This window comes from Nothoprocta perdicaria, unplaced genomic scaffold, assembly GCF_003342845.1.
Source record: "Nothoprocta perdicaria isolate Ctin4 unplaced genomic scaffold, notPer1 scaffold_66, whole genome shotgun sequence".
NCBI classification, from domain to species: Eukaryota; Metazoa; Chordata; class Aves; order Tinamiformes; family Tinamidae; genus Nothoprocta; species Nothoprocta perdicaria.
Window position 1 is genome coordinate 1,074,438 of NW_020455932.1, and position 12,308 is coordinate 1,086,745.

The following is a 12,308-nucleotide window of genomic DNA, read 5'->3' on the forward strand; positions in this document are numbered from 1 at the left end:
CGCGAGCTTCATTCGTACTCCTTGGGCAGGCCCCGCGCGCCTCCGCTGCTTCCTAATCCTGCTTCATTAGAAATTCGCTGGCCCCTTTTATCCGCTTGCAGCTTCGAGCGTGTCATTTACAGTCGGGTTCAAGCAGCTCCGCGTTGTTGCTGGCTAATTTGCCACCCTTCTTGGGCAGAAGGGCCGTTCGGGAGCGCCCCGTGCGAGAGCGTCTGCGTCCCTGCGCCTGCCCGCGTGCTCCCGCGCGCCCGCGGCGGCTCCGCGCTCAGCTCGGGGGACAGTTTATCCCCACGCCTGCCCCATCCGGGTCGTTTGGGAGGCCTGGCCCGAGGCTGCCGGTCCTTGGAGTAGGGGACCAGCGGGGTCTGCCTTGCTGCCCGTCACTGGGGTATCAGGCCTGGTGAGCTGAGGAGGCAGGGAGAGGAGGGGAGTCTGGCCAGCATGGCCTTTCCAGCCACTAAGGCTCTGATTACAGTGTCTGTCATGCCAGATTATTCTTTTTTTTTTTTTTACTCCGCTGTTTCTGTCAGAAATGACATAATTTGTGTGCTGGGTATCTGGCTTGCTATGACCTTTTTTTACATAGGTGAACCAAATCCTGTTGTTTCCACAGCGAAACTGGCCGTATCTCCAGCCAGGAGGTGCCCGCTCCAATCCCTGCGAGTAACGGCACAAATGCACCCTTTGGTTTTCATGTTTTTATTCTCTTTTCAGGTGAATATGGCCTTGACAGGGAAGTCTCTGGATGTGGCTCTTGGCAACACCCGCTCAGAGCAGTGGAACATGGTTCTCCCACAGAAAGATGAGATTGTTACCAGCTTAGTGTCCGCTTTAGACTCCATGGTAAGCGGGACTGCCTCTTCTACCATCTGCACAGAAAAGACCTCAGTCCTAGTGCTAGGCTCTGCCTGGCTCCATGTCCCCTCTTGGGACCCATATCCCTACAGCTGCTGGAGATGGGACCAGGGCCACGGAAGCTTGGAGACCAAATTGGGTCGCAAAGCCTGGGATTTGGGTGTCAGGGATGTCACCTTCACTGCTGCCACTACCGCCGCAGCAAAAGGCGTTGAGCTGGAAGCAGAAATTGCATCCCTATCCTGACAGCCGTGAGCATCATAAAGTCAGCTAAAGTTAATCTCAGATGGGTATTGTTTTCCCATTAATATTTATGTTGGTAGCAACTCAGTGTAGGGTGTTGTGGGTTTTTTTCTTGATGTTTTACCGATGTTATTGGGAGCTTTTACACAACAGGAGAACAATGGCTTTTATCTCAGAGAACAAAGAAAAGAACTTTCATATCTTTTGACGTCGAATTCCCAATGGAAACCTTACATAAGTCAGGCTTGCTTACATAAACAAGATAACTGTCTGGATTAAGTCTCTTGGACCGGAGCTAATCTTGTTTTTAACTGTGAATGTGATAAAAAGGGGAAGTGTGTTACAGACGTGTACTAAAATGTGAAGTGCTAAACAGCCCTCCCTTTTACAGCCATGTTTTATTCGATATATTTGTCTTGAGAGCATCCTATTTTCTACGTATTTCTCGCAATGTGCTTCTTTCTGGGCCTCTGCACCCCAATAAAAAGACTGTTGCCCAGAGCTGTAGCACTCAAAGTGGCTTGGACAGTTCCTATATGTGCTGTCACGTACATCCTAGGCTTCCTTCTCTATGACTGTGTGCTACTGCTGTCCAAATTGCACCTTGACCAAAGGAGCAGGAAGCTGAGTTGCTCTGGAACCGCTTTGGTTCCTGCATTTCCTGATTTCCCAGTTGTTGCCTTTGCAACTGTTCTCTTGTTCTTCTGAAACCCGCTTGTGTAGGTGTGGGTAATAAATATAACGGGACCATGGCCTGTGCACGCTGAAAAGTGCACCACCTTTGGAGTGGTTACTGTCTATTGGGGACAGAAAAAAAAAAAAAAAAAAAAAAAAAAAATAAGAGAAGTGTTGTGTGAGAAGCTGTCATCATTATTAGTAGTTGAGAAAGAAGTATGTCCAATTTATTAATAGCCTAATAACTAATAAAAAAACCCCCCCCCCCCCCAAAAATCACATCTTGAGTTAATAACCCCTGTCCTGCAGGGACCCTCTGAACATCTGGACAAGTCACCCAGCACCTTCCACTACATGAGGGCAAGTCCTTCTTGCTGTCACTTTATCTCCTCATCATTGGACCCTGGGTGCTGTCTGCATCATCCCCATTTCTGTAGCTATGGGAATGTGACTCATTGCAGACACTGCGTAGCAATTATAAAAATAATAATAAAAATGCATATCCCTGTATATTATATATAGCCAGGAAGCATGCATTACGTAAAGCAGATTAATGAAGGAAACCTTTTCCAACTCCTTAATGTTTTGCATAACCGCATGGGAAGAATCATTCGCCTAATCCAGATTTTGACCATAGACCCTGCAGTGTTCTGCAGCTGAAATAAAATTCCCATGCTCCTTATTTTATAACGGGGGATTATTTCCCCTGTTATGAATATAATATATATAATATATTAATACACAATATATTAGTAGTATATATTAATATGTAATGTATAAATGTATATATAGATATATATAAATAATATATGAATATATATATTTTATATATATATTTTATATATTAAAACTAGGGATTATTTCTTCAAGGCAGTGGTTTATATAAAAGAAAGGAATGTATAAAACAGTTACTTCTCTGGGGGGAATAATTGAAACAAAATGATAGGATAAACTTCTGATTTCAGCAGCTTCATTTCAGGTGTCCAAGGCTTTGCGGCATCCTAAAGTTGTTCAAATATTTAAACAGTTTGAGGCGTAATAAATAAATAAATAAAGGAAGATGTTGACCCAAAGAAGAACCTCGCTTTTGAACCCGGCTAACCTGTTTGCCTCTCACCGCAGTGCTCGGCGCTCTCCAAGCTCAACGCGGAGGTGGCCTGCATCGCCGTGCACGCCGAGAGCACCTTTGTGCTGGGTACCGAGAAGGGCAGGCTCTTCATGGGCGCGCGGAAGGAGCTGCAGGCCGACTTCCACAAGTTCTGCCGTGAGTAGCCCTGCGAGAAGCCGAGGATCTGCCCCGACACGGGTGGTCTGCGCCGGGCGTGTTTCTTGGGCCGTTTCTGCTGGTGGAAGGGATCTCCGCTCATGCGGTGGTGGGGAGAGTGTAGCTAGGGCTGAACCTGCATCCAGAACGTCACTTGTGTCTGCTGAGGGTCCCCCAAGGGCCAAACCCTTTGCTCAGGTGGCACCAGAACTCGTGGGTGATGGCCTGGAGAGGACTCTGTCCCTGTGGGATGCTGTGGAGTTTGAGGGTGGATGGATTCTGCTAAGAGCACCACTAGTGTCAAGGGGATGTATTTTCAGGAATTATCAGAAGTAGTTCATCCTAGTGGTTAGTCAGGAGCTGGAAATCGTGGAACAGCTCAAGAATTTTGTCTGGTCCTGGGTCTTTACCGTAGGATCGGGAGCAGGCCGCAGGGAGCGGGAATAGCGATGCTGGCCATGGACTTGCGAGGTCTTTCCAGGCCAGTGTGTGAGGAGGGATGTGTTGAGATCCCTGGTCCGAGGCCTATCCCCTCCCAGCACTGCCACTGCATGTGAGGCCCTCTGGGAGCTGCTCTCTGGTGTCCGGAGAGGCAGAGGAGTGCTCGATAGAGGGACACTGCTGCGCCGGAGGGATGGATGTTGCCCCTGTGGGAAGACGGGAGCAGACTCCTCCTCCGTCAGTGTCCTCCGCTCCCTGCAAACTCGAGACTAGCCTTGCTGGTCATGTCCCATCATTGGCACGTTGCCGAACACGTCTGAAGTGAAAGGGGAGCGTTGCTCTTATCTGTCAGTCTCCATAATGATCCGATCCGCAGTAATGATTACTGCTCAGTGTTTTGGGTGCTTCACTTCTAATCGGGGTGGATCACGTGGAGTGATCAGCTACCTGCCCAGCTGATTGAGACCAAGTTTTGGGGATAGCATTTGGGGGTGACATCCATCAGGTTTCAGAGGCAATGCGAGAGGAGGAACAGGAGGTGCGTTGCAAGGGATGACCTGTTTTCTTGGTGGCCGCATCCCCAGCACGCTGACGGATGCTTTTCCCTGGCTTTCCCCTCTCCTGGCAGCACCGGGGAGTGATGTTTTGGGAAGGGACTTTGCTTTGCACTGACAAGCCAAAGCCTAAGAGGGTGAGACAGGTGGTTGCACGGTGTGCTGGGTGCTCAGCGTGACCCTCTAGGTTGGGGCATGGAAATCACAATTTGATGAACCACTTCAGTTCGTTCGATGCTCGAAGTCCAATGCTGCAGCCCTCTGGCTTCTTGCTCTGCACCTGAGCCCCTGCAGCTGTTGTGAGCTAGGAAGAAAAGCTTGATTTTTAATAATATTTTAAAGAGCAGCCCCATGTTTGCACAGCTTATGCCTTTGGGTCCTGAGGAGGGGCTGCATTGGGCAGGAGCAGCTTCTGTGCCCTTGCAGCAGCAGTGAAGGGCTCAAAAGCAGCACAGGGAGCAGGTTTGTTTCAACACACTGACTGCACTGAGCGCTGCAGCCCTGTGCAGGGACACCAAGGTAGACGGCAACAAACTGCATCTCTCTGGGTGCATGCATGACCTGGTGTTGATAGAAACCATATTTCTGCCTAATCCGTGGAGAAATTGCTCAAGCACAGTTCACTGTAGTGAAAACATTAGCTCTGTAAAGCTGCCAGGGTCACTGTCTGCTTGGGTTATTCCTTGCGCATGTGCTGGGAGCACCAGCGAGGCTCGCCCGGAGCCTCCTGCAGCCACTGGCTCAGTGGAAGAGCTGCCCTGCAAGGGTCGGCTCTCGGCTTCTGCTTATTCTCTTTTCTAGGGGGTGGAAATGCTGAACTTTGTCCTATTTAGCTCCTAGAAAGCCACCTTCGTTCATTCTCCATCTTGATGTACTTAATTTTGCAAGCGGATGTCTTTAGGCAGGAGGCATTTCAAGAAAGTCTCTACCTCTGTGGGTGATTCTGCCGCATCCCCTTCCCACCTCCCACCACGTACAGAAGCAGAAAAGCAACTCAGCATTTTGGCTGCAACCGGATAGGCAGCATGGGAAAGCTAAATCTAATACATAAAAGGCTAACTATGCCTCTCTAGAGCTCACGTTGTCTGATGACTGCCTGCAAATCTCACCTTAAGAAATAAATATATATTTGTGCTTGTGCGTGTGCGTTTGTGTGTATACATGCGTATACGTATATTGTGGCCAGTCCCCTAGCACTGTGTTAAGGCAAGCCTAAATGTGCCAAGGCACTTGCAATTATATCCCGATTTCCCCTCTTTTGGCTTAATTTGCCCCACTGAAAACGAAATTGTAACGTTTGGTACCGATCACAAAATTTTGATCGTGGGGCTCTGACAAAGCAGCTGATATGTGAGACAGGGTGAAACGCGGTAACTCTGTCTTGAATTATAAATGGCCAAGGCTCAACTGCAGTGCATAAAGCTCTTACAACCGGCATGCATTGTAAAGCATCCCTGGAAATGCCTCTGATTTATAGTCAAGCTGCCCCTTTAGACAGAATCTAAAATAATCTAAACCAGACATCGCTGGAAGATATAAGAAGCCTCTTATCTAGCGAGCCGTGTTTCTCTGGGCACACAGACCTCGCTCAAACATGCTCATTTATCTGAAGCTCCAGCCCAGCCTTTCCCGACGTACTGGGGGACGTGACAATTATGAAGATGAATGTAAAGAGGGAAGAAGTGGTGCCTGGCTAGGAGGGGAGAGTCGTGGGTGGGTGTGAATCCAGTTAGATTTCACAGCCTTTGCAGCCGGGTCAGGAATATTTTACAGGGAGTGTTTCCTTGTGCCACAGAGAAACAACGGGGAGCCCTCAATAAAATATTGAGGGAGAAAAGGGCATTTTTGTGCCCAAGAGAAAAGCAGGATACTCTGTGCTGTACTTCGCAGACCGATTGCCAGTGGTGGTCCTGTGTGGCTAGGAGTCTTTGGTGGCCTCATCAAAGGTGGTGAGGACAGTTGTGCCGTGGGACAGTGGAGTTAGGGGCACTAAAACACGGGCTTGCAGCGACTGAGATGTGCCAGCAAGGAAGGGGCAGTCTGCAGCGGGGAGCACAGAGATGCTGCCCGGCGCTTTGGGGCAGACACCGCTTGGTCGCAGAGATAACAGATGGCTTCAGAGAGCTGTAAAATGTAGCTGGTTACATCGAGGTCTGTTCTAAGTTAAGTTCATGAGAAGCTGGCTTTCTTTTAAACAAGAAAGCTGCGGACATGAAATGGCAAGGAAGATGTGAAACAGCACGGCCGGCTGTTGGCTAGCGCATGTGCCATGTAGCTGTGTGTTATTTTCTTTTTCACTTTTTCTGGTTTTAATCTTTCTTAAGGACCTGGGAAACTGGTTCTCTTTCCTTTGGTGGCTTTTTTTCCCTGCGTTTGACATGTTTTGCCTCCCTCCCCCACGTGCCGAGGAAGCTGTGCTGGCTCTCCTGTCTTGCACTGGGCACCCTTGACCAATGCTACCCATGGCCCAGAACTGCTCTGTTTTATTTATTTATTTTTTTAAAGTCTTTTTAAGTACTTTGTCATCCTTTTTGCATCCAAACTGTTGCCACAGAGCATCTGAGCTACCTTAACAAGCCATTTCTAGAGGGTGTCTGTGGTGTAGACTGTCCAGGTAGATGAGGATCGGCATCCCCTTTTCCATGCCTGTGGTACTGGCTGGTGTTAGGACCACCTGGACACCTCCCATCTGTCCACCAGCCACGAACAGTTGCCCTTGCTGGCCACAGCAGCTCCTGTGCTGGGCTACGAGCTGGCATCTGATTGCTCCCGCTCTTTGAGGGCTGCACATCTGCATCCCTGCACAAGCAGACCTGTGTGCAGTCCAGAGCGGTGGCACATCCCTGCACTTCTTACCCAACCGGGGCAGGTTCCTCTGTTACCCAGGCCAAAATCGAGCTTAATGATCCCAAGACAAGCTGGTTTTGAGGCCTATCTGAAGCTTGCTGTGTTAAGCAGGTCCGGTCCTGCTGCCTGTTTCGCCCTCCAAAATCTTTTTGCAGCTCTACAGTGCCGATGCTGCACTCAATGGAAGCTTCCTTCAGCAAAGCACCATCTGCTTACTGCCCTCCTACATCACCCAGATAGTATTTAGCCACAACTCCATTTAAAGAGCAGTAACTGGATTTCCTCTGTGCATAGGGGCTTGTTTGCAACGCCAAGCTGAAGGCATCTGCAAGTTCCTCCTTAAGTAGTCAAGCAGCATCCAGGCGGATCGCTGGTGAGAGCCTGTGGAGTATGATGAAAGAATTAGTCCTTTGCCACTGAAAATCCCTTGTGAATAGGTTTAGATAGAATGGCAATAATGCACTTGTAGTGTTTAATTTTCTGTGTATTTAGAGATGCAAGGAAGTCGTTGCCGAAGATATGCTTTATTTGAGGTTTAATGGGGGAAATTAGCAGGAAATAACTGGCATTACAGAGCTACGTGACGCTGAAGGGTAAAAAAGCCTCCCAGAAAGGCGGATTTTCTTTCCGGGGAGATTGAAGGCTAAGCAGATTGAAAACAGGGGAAAGAAATACGTCGGCCAGTTAATCACAGTGGTTTCAGTGGAGCCAAATGTGTAAAATCCAGGGCAGGGAGAGGTGTGTGGGACTGAAGCGTGTCCGCACCGTCTTTGCATCTTACTCCTCTCTTGCCCTTTTTTTTTTTCCTTTTTCTGGCATGGGGGTGGAGGGAGGAAGCGTTAATTAAACAGGGGACAAACCTCGCCCAGTTGAAGCTGCCGTGGCGTTAGCGTCTCCCACGTTGTCCCCTCTCTCCCACAGGGCTCCAGCAGAGGAAGGAGCAGGATGCGGAGGTGCCCAGGAAGGCCAAGGACTGCGGGCGGAACGCGCTCCGGGTCTCGCCGGAGCAGGGATCAGACGTTTACCTCCTCAGGAAGATGGTAGAGGAAGTGTTTGATGTGCTTTATAGTAAGAACCTTCACGATTCCATTTGGGGATTTTGCTTGCTGCCGCAGCCACCAGGCTCCCCGATGCCGAGGAGCCGTCGTGGGACATCCTATGCCCTGGGCAGCACCAGGGCTCCCAGAGACTAACGTGCATGGCTCTCTGGAACTGGGTCCGCACGTGGCCTTCTTCTTTGCAGGCAAACAAGGAAAGAAGTGATTCCCCACACTGGTCATTAAGGGCCAAAACCGAAATTACCCTGCAGGCGAAGCGCACTCTGTCAGCCGCTGCATGCTCCAAATGTGATTTTCCTTTTTTTTTTTTTAATTTTTTTTTTATTTATTTAATGCACCTTTATCCCCAACACCGCTCCTACGACCCCTCTTTTGCAAATGCTTGCACTCTGGCTCATTCCTACAGCTAGCCTGCTTAAAAGGAAAAAGATGCTTTTCCTAGCAGGCAGCCCCACAGCTTCAGCCCCAAGATGTGAGCTGGTCCCGTTCCAGCACATGCATCATCCCTAGCCATAAAGATCCTGCAATTAAAATGTAGATGACCATATGGTGGTTGATGTGTAACCCGCTGGGTTGCCGAGCTCCCTCTGGGCCCAATCTGCAGAGATTTGGGGGCTGCTGCAGTTTCAAGCGGGAGCTGAGCTTCAGCCCCTACCTCCAAGCTCAGCTCTCCTGTTGCTTTAAGCTCAGGTTTCTTTTTACCCTATGTCTCCTACCTAAGATGGGGCAGTTTTTGCTGATGTTTTTCCCTTTTTAAAGCTCACCCAGCGAAGGAGCTGCGGGTTTTGCAGACAGGCGAGGGAGACTGCGTTCCTTCCCCGGGGGAAGGACACTAATGATCGGAAGCTGAGGTTTTCTAAAACCACTTAAAGGACTTGGACGAGATATTCCCATTAAAGAGGGTAATCAAATCCTCTCTCTGCCTTTGAAAGGCTCAGCCCAAGTCACAAGGAAAGGGAAGTGCAGAGAAGCCAAACGAATGAGCTAGGAATTTCATTAGAGAGCTGGTTAGATCCCTACGCTGAATGAGGAGTTTTTGTTATCCATCTGCTGAGAGCAAGCTACATTTTAAAGGCCTCTTGAGAATACGTGAATTATTCTTATATCATATAAATGTTTAATTGTATAAAAAACATGACCAGAGTGCACTAGCATTTGAATCCCCAGCATAGAAAACACTCATATTAGAAGCAGTTTGGAGAAGCTCTGTGTTTTTTGAGGCATGGTGGGGGTGCATTTCCATGTGGAACAGGTACAAGCTGGATGAGGTCCCCATTGAAGCAGCCATTTCCAGCAGGGATGTCCTAGGCCCACCATGGTGCCTTGCTTCATGCTGCTGGGTATTGCTGCTGCTGATGGGATCAGGTGCTGCTTAGGTGAAGGGCATGGCAGAAGAAGGTTGGAGCCCCCAGGCTGGTGGTGAGGGCCTTGTCATTGCCACCAGAAGATACAGGTCTACATCTAGCCTTGGTGCTTTCCTGCTAATTTGAAAAGGAAAAGCTGTTTCTGTGATTGTTGAGTCTTTATATGGTGCAATCTGCTGGGCGGAGACTCCTCTTTGGCAAGTAGATCTTCCCTCCCTCCCAAAGAAGGAGGACCTGACTTGGGTTATGCTAACCTGGAAGGTTTTAGGTGTTGAGCAATAGCATCTTCCCCTGAATTTAGGGGAGAAGGTGGCTTTGCTGAGAACCGAGGGGCGCGTTTGTAGGCCCTGGGGCACGTTCCCTGTTTCAGACATGGAGAAGCCCATGTATCGGTTGACTCCAGAGAACTGACGCCAAAGATAGGAGGTTCCTCAGGGTGATTCTGTTTCCAGTACTGACAGGGCTCTTGAAAATTAACAGTTATCTTTCTTCTGCTTTCTTTCTCTCCTTTATCCTTTCAGTTGCCTCCCATCAACAGGGATTGAAAACAAATCTTAGAAAATGCGCAGCCCAAAAGATCACATATTCCCTCCAGAGCCCGGTAATCTCCACGCCACTGGAATGACTGATTACCGCCGAGTTCTATTAAACAGGCATTAATGATCATTATTGTCTCTCCTTAGCTAAACCATGAGCCTCCCTGTGGCAGCGTGAGGCTGGCTGAAGGTCACTTTGACAGTAACGCATTCCCCATAAAAATATATTCCAGGAGTTGATGAGCATTGGATAAATAAGGAGGTGCTGTGGGCATTGCCCATGTCTTCCCCAAGGGCCAGCAAGGCCAAGGGGTGTGATGATGGGGAGTGAAAACATGCTCAAGAGGATGCATTGAGGCAAGGAATCAATTAGCACCTTTTGGAAAATGTTCTTGCAGTGTTGTGGTTCAAAGGTTTGTTTTGAAACTTCTGTTATTGGCTTAATTAAAACATTATCCGTCCCAGCTATAAGGAACCTTGATGGCTCGTGCAAGTCTCACATCATTAGTTACTGTGCGTTGCTTCAAAGAACGTGTTGAAGAAATCATTTTTAATAAGGATTTACTGACAGTGCCACGAGATTTTGAGGATTTCTGCAAGATCTTCTGCAGGTGTAAAAAAAAAAAAGTTAAAATCAGCAGTATAAAATGCCACAGCTATTGTAAGGTCCCATATTCTCTTTAGCATGATCATAGTGCATGGAGTGAGATCCCTGAAAGCCTGGAGATGAAGGAGTGGAAGCCTTGCCATGTAGCCAGATGTTCTGCAGCTGGATATTGATTTGCCAGACAGGTCACATTCATGCGCGGCTATTTCTTCTGCTTCATGCTTTGTACACTGGATTTATTGGTTGCAGTGGTTTGGGTTGGTTTCCAAAGTAATTTTTTTTCTAAGGGGGAGCAGCTCAAGGGTTTTGGCTCTTCTTGAAAGATTTGAGGGGCTCATTTTACCAGGAAGTGCCTTGTCTGGAAATGAGGCTCCCTTTAGCATGCCAGGTTCGGGCACCTAGCCTCTAGTTGTTTCAGAAAACCTCCGTGCAACTGTGATGCTCTTGGAAATGGTTGTTTTTCGCTGATGGGAGAAGTGGAAGCAGCTTGTTCCCTGTTCTTCAGGGTGCTTTTGCTGTGAAAGGTGCAAAGATTACATGTGTTTTTCTTGTGTCACTGAGCCAGTGCTGTGTGTTTGGGGCTCTCGTGTGAGGATGAACTGCGTGCCCTTCTGCCAAGGGGAAGTGGTGAGATTTCTCGAGAGGTTCTTCAGACCACTGAAGGTCTTTTGCGTTCAAACGTATCGATGCTCACAATACTTTTGAAGTGTCAAATGGAAGAAAACTTAGGACTTTCTACCACTAAGTTAAATAAGAAAGTACGAGAGTAAGATCCCCAGAATGTTTCGGTAAACATGAGATCAAAATCAGTGCAACCCCTTCATCCTGCCTCTGTCAGGTGTCAGCTCCCGCCAGGGTTGGCACAAACCAGCATCGCTGTGAGAGCCTGGGGCTGTGCCAAGGGACCTGGCTAACGATTCTATGGTGAAACCTAGGGCCTTCTACTTATTGGATTTGCTGAGATTTTTATTAATTAATGTTTATAAAATGCTTGCAGATCCTTAAATTCTAAATGCTGACTTAGGAAATGATCTCGTTCTAATAGCTGCTCGGAGGGAGCAGTTGTGGCGTGCTGCTGCTGGTGCTGTCACGTTTCTTCGCTGTCACATCTCCTACAGCCCTGTTGTGGCTGCAGGAGGTTGCAAACTTTGCCTGGAAAGGCCAGTGATTTTCTGTCGTGTGTCCTTGTGCCTGTCCCCCAGGTGAAGCCATTGGGAAGAGCAGCGTGGTGCCCCTGCCGTATGAGAGGTTCCTGAAAGAGCCGGGATTGCTGGCAGTCGCTGGCTTGCCTGAGGGCATCAGCTTCAAGAAGCCCATGGAGTACGATGTGAAATCTCTGATGGCCATTTTAGAGCACAGCCACAGTATCCGGTTCAGGCTAAAAAGGTAACTTCAGGAGCGCCCCAAGGGGATGGAGGGCACGGATGTCGGTCTGGGTCTGCAGCAATGCCACCATGGCACGCATGGTATTTTGGCTTCTAGCCCTCTGTTTTCCCCCCATCAAGACCTCCAATCCCTGCCACGTAGTTCCAGCCTTGCAATATCCAGCCTTGCAGAGAGATTTATCAGTGTTTAGTGGGCTCGAGATTATTTCTATTAAGTGAAAATGGGAAGGATACCTAATAATTGCATCTAAGCGTGCAAGGTTAACCACATCACTTTTTATTCTCCACCAAAAACTCATCTGTGTTAAGCTAAGTGCTTTCTCGTCACCAAAGGCATTTCCAATGTAAATGCCTTAAACCTCTTTCTAGGCTGAAATGAATATTTTACACCAGATGACAGGGAAGGGCTGGGATAATGGAGGGGAATGAACTCTCCAGGCTGTTTGGAACATGTTTTCACAAGGAACTGTCAGATTCAG

General features: G+C 48.5%; 1 protein-coding gene across 1 annotated transcript in view; it reads left to right on the forward strand.

Moving 5' to 3' along the window:
* Positions 1-720: 720 nt before the first annotated feature.
* The window catches only part of GTF2IRD1 (GTF2I repeat domain containing 1), a 43,729-nt gene continuing 32,141 nt past the window's right edge, over positions 721-12,308 (forward strand). Inside the window, exons 1-4 of the mRNA XM_026050204.1 lie at positions 721-843; positions 2,896-3,037; positions 7,801-7,947; positions 11,647-11,830. Of these exons, the coding sequence (XP_025905989.1) occupies positions 721-843; positions 2,896-3,037; positions 7,801-7,947; positions 11,647-11,830 (596 nt within the window). The remainder of the gene's footprint in view (positions 844-2,895; positions 3,038-7,800; positions 7,948-11,646; positions 11,831-12,308) is intronic.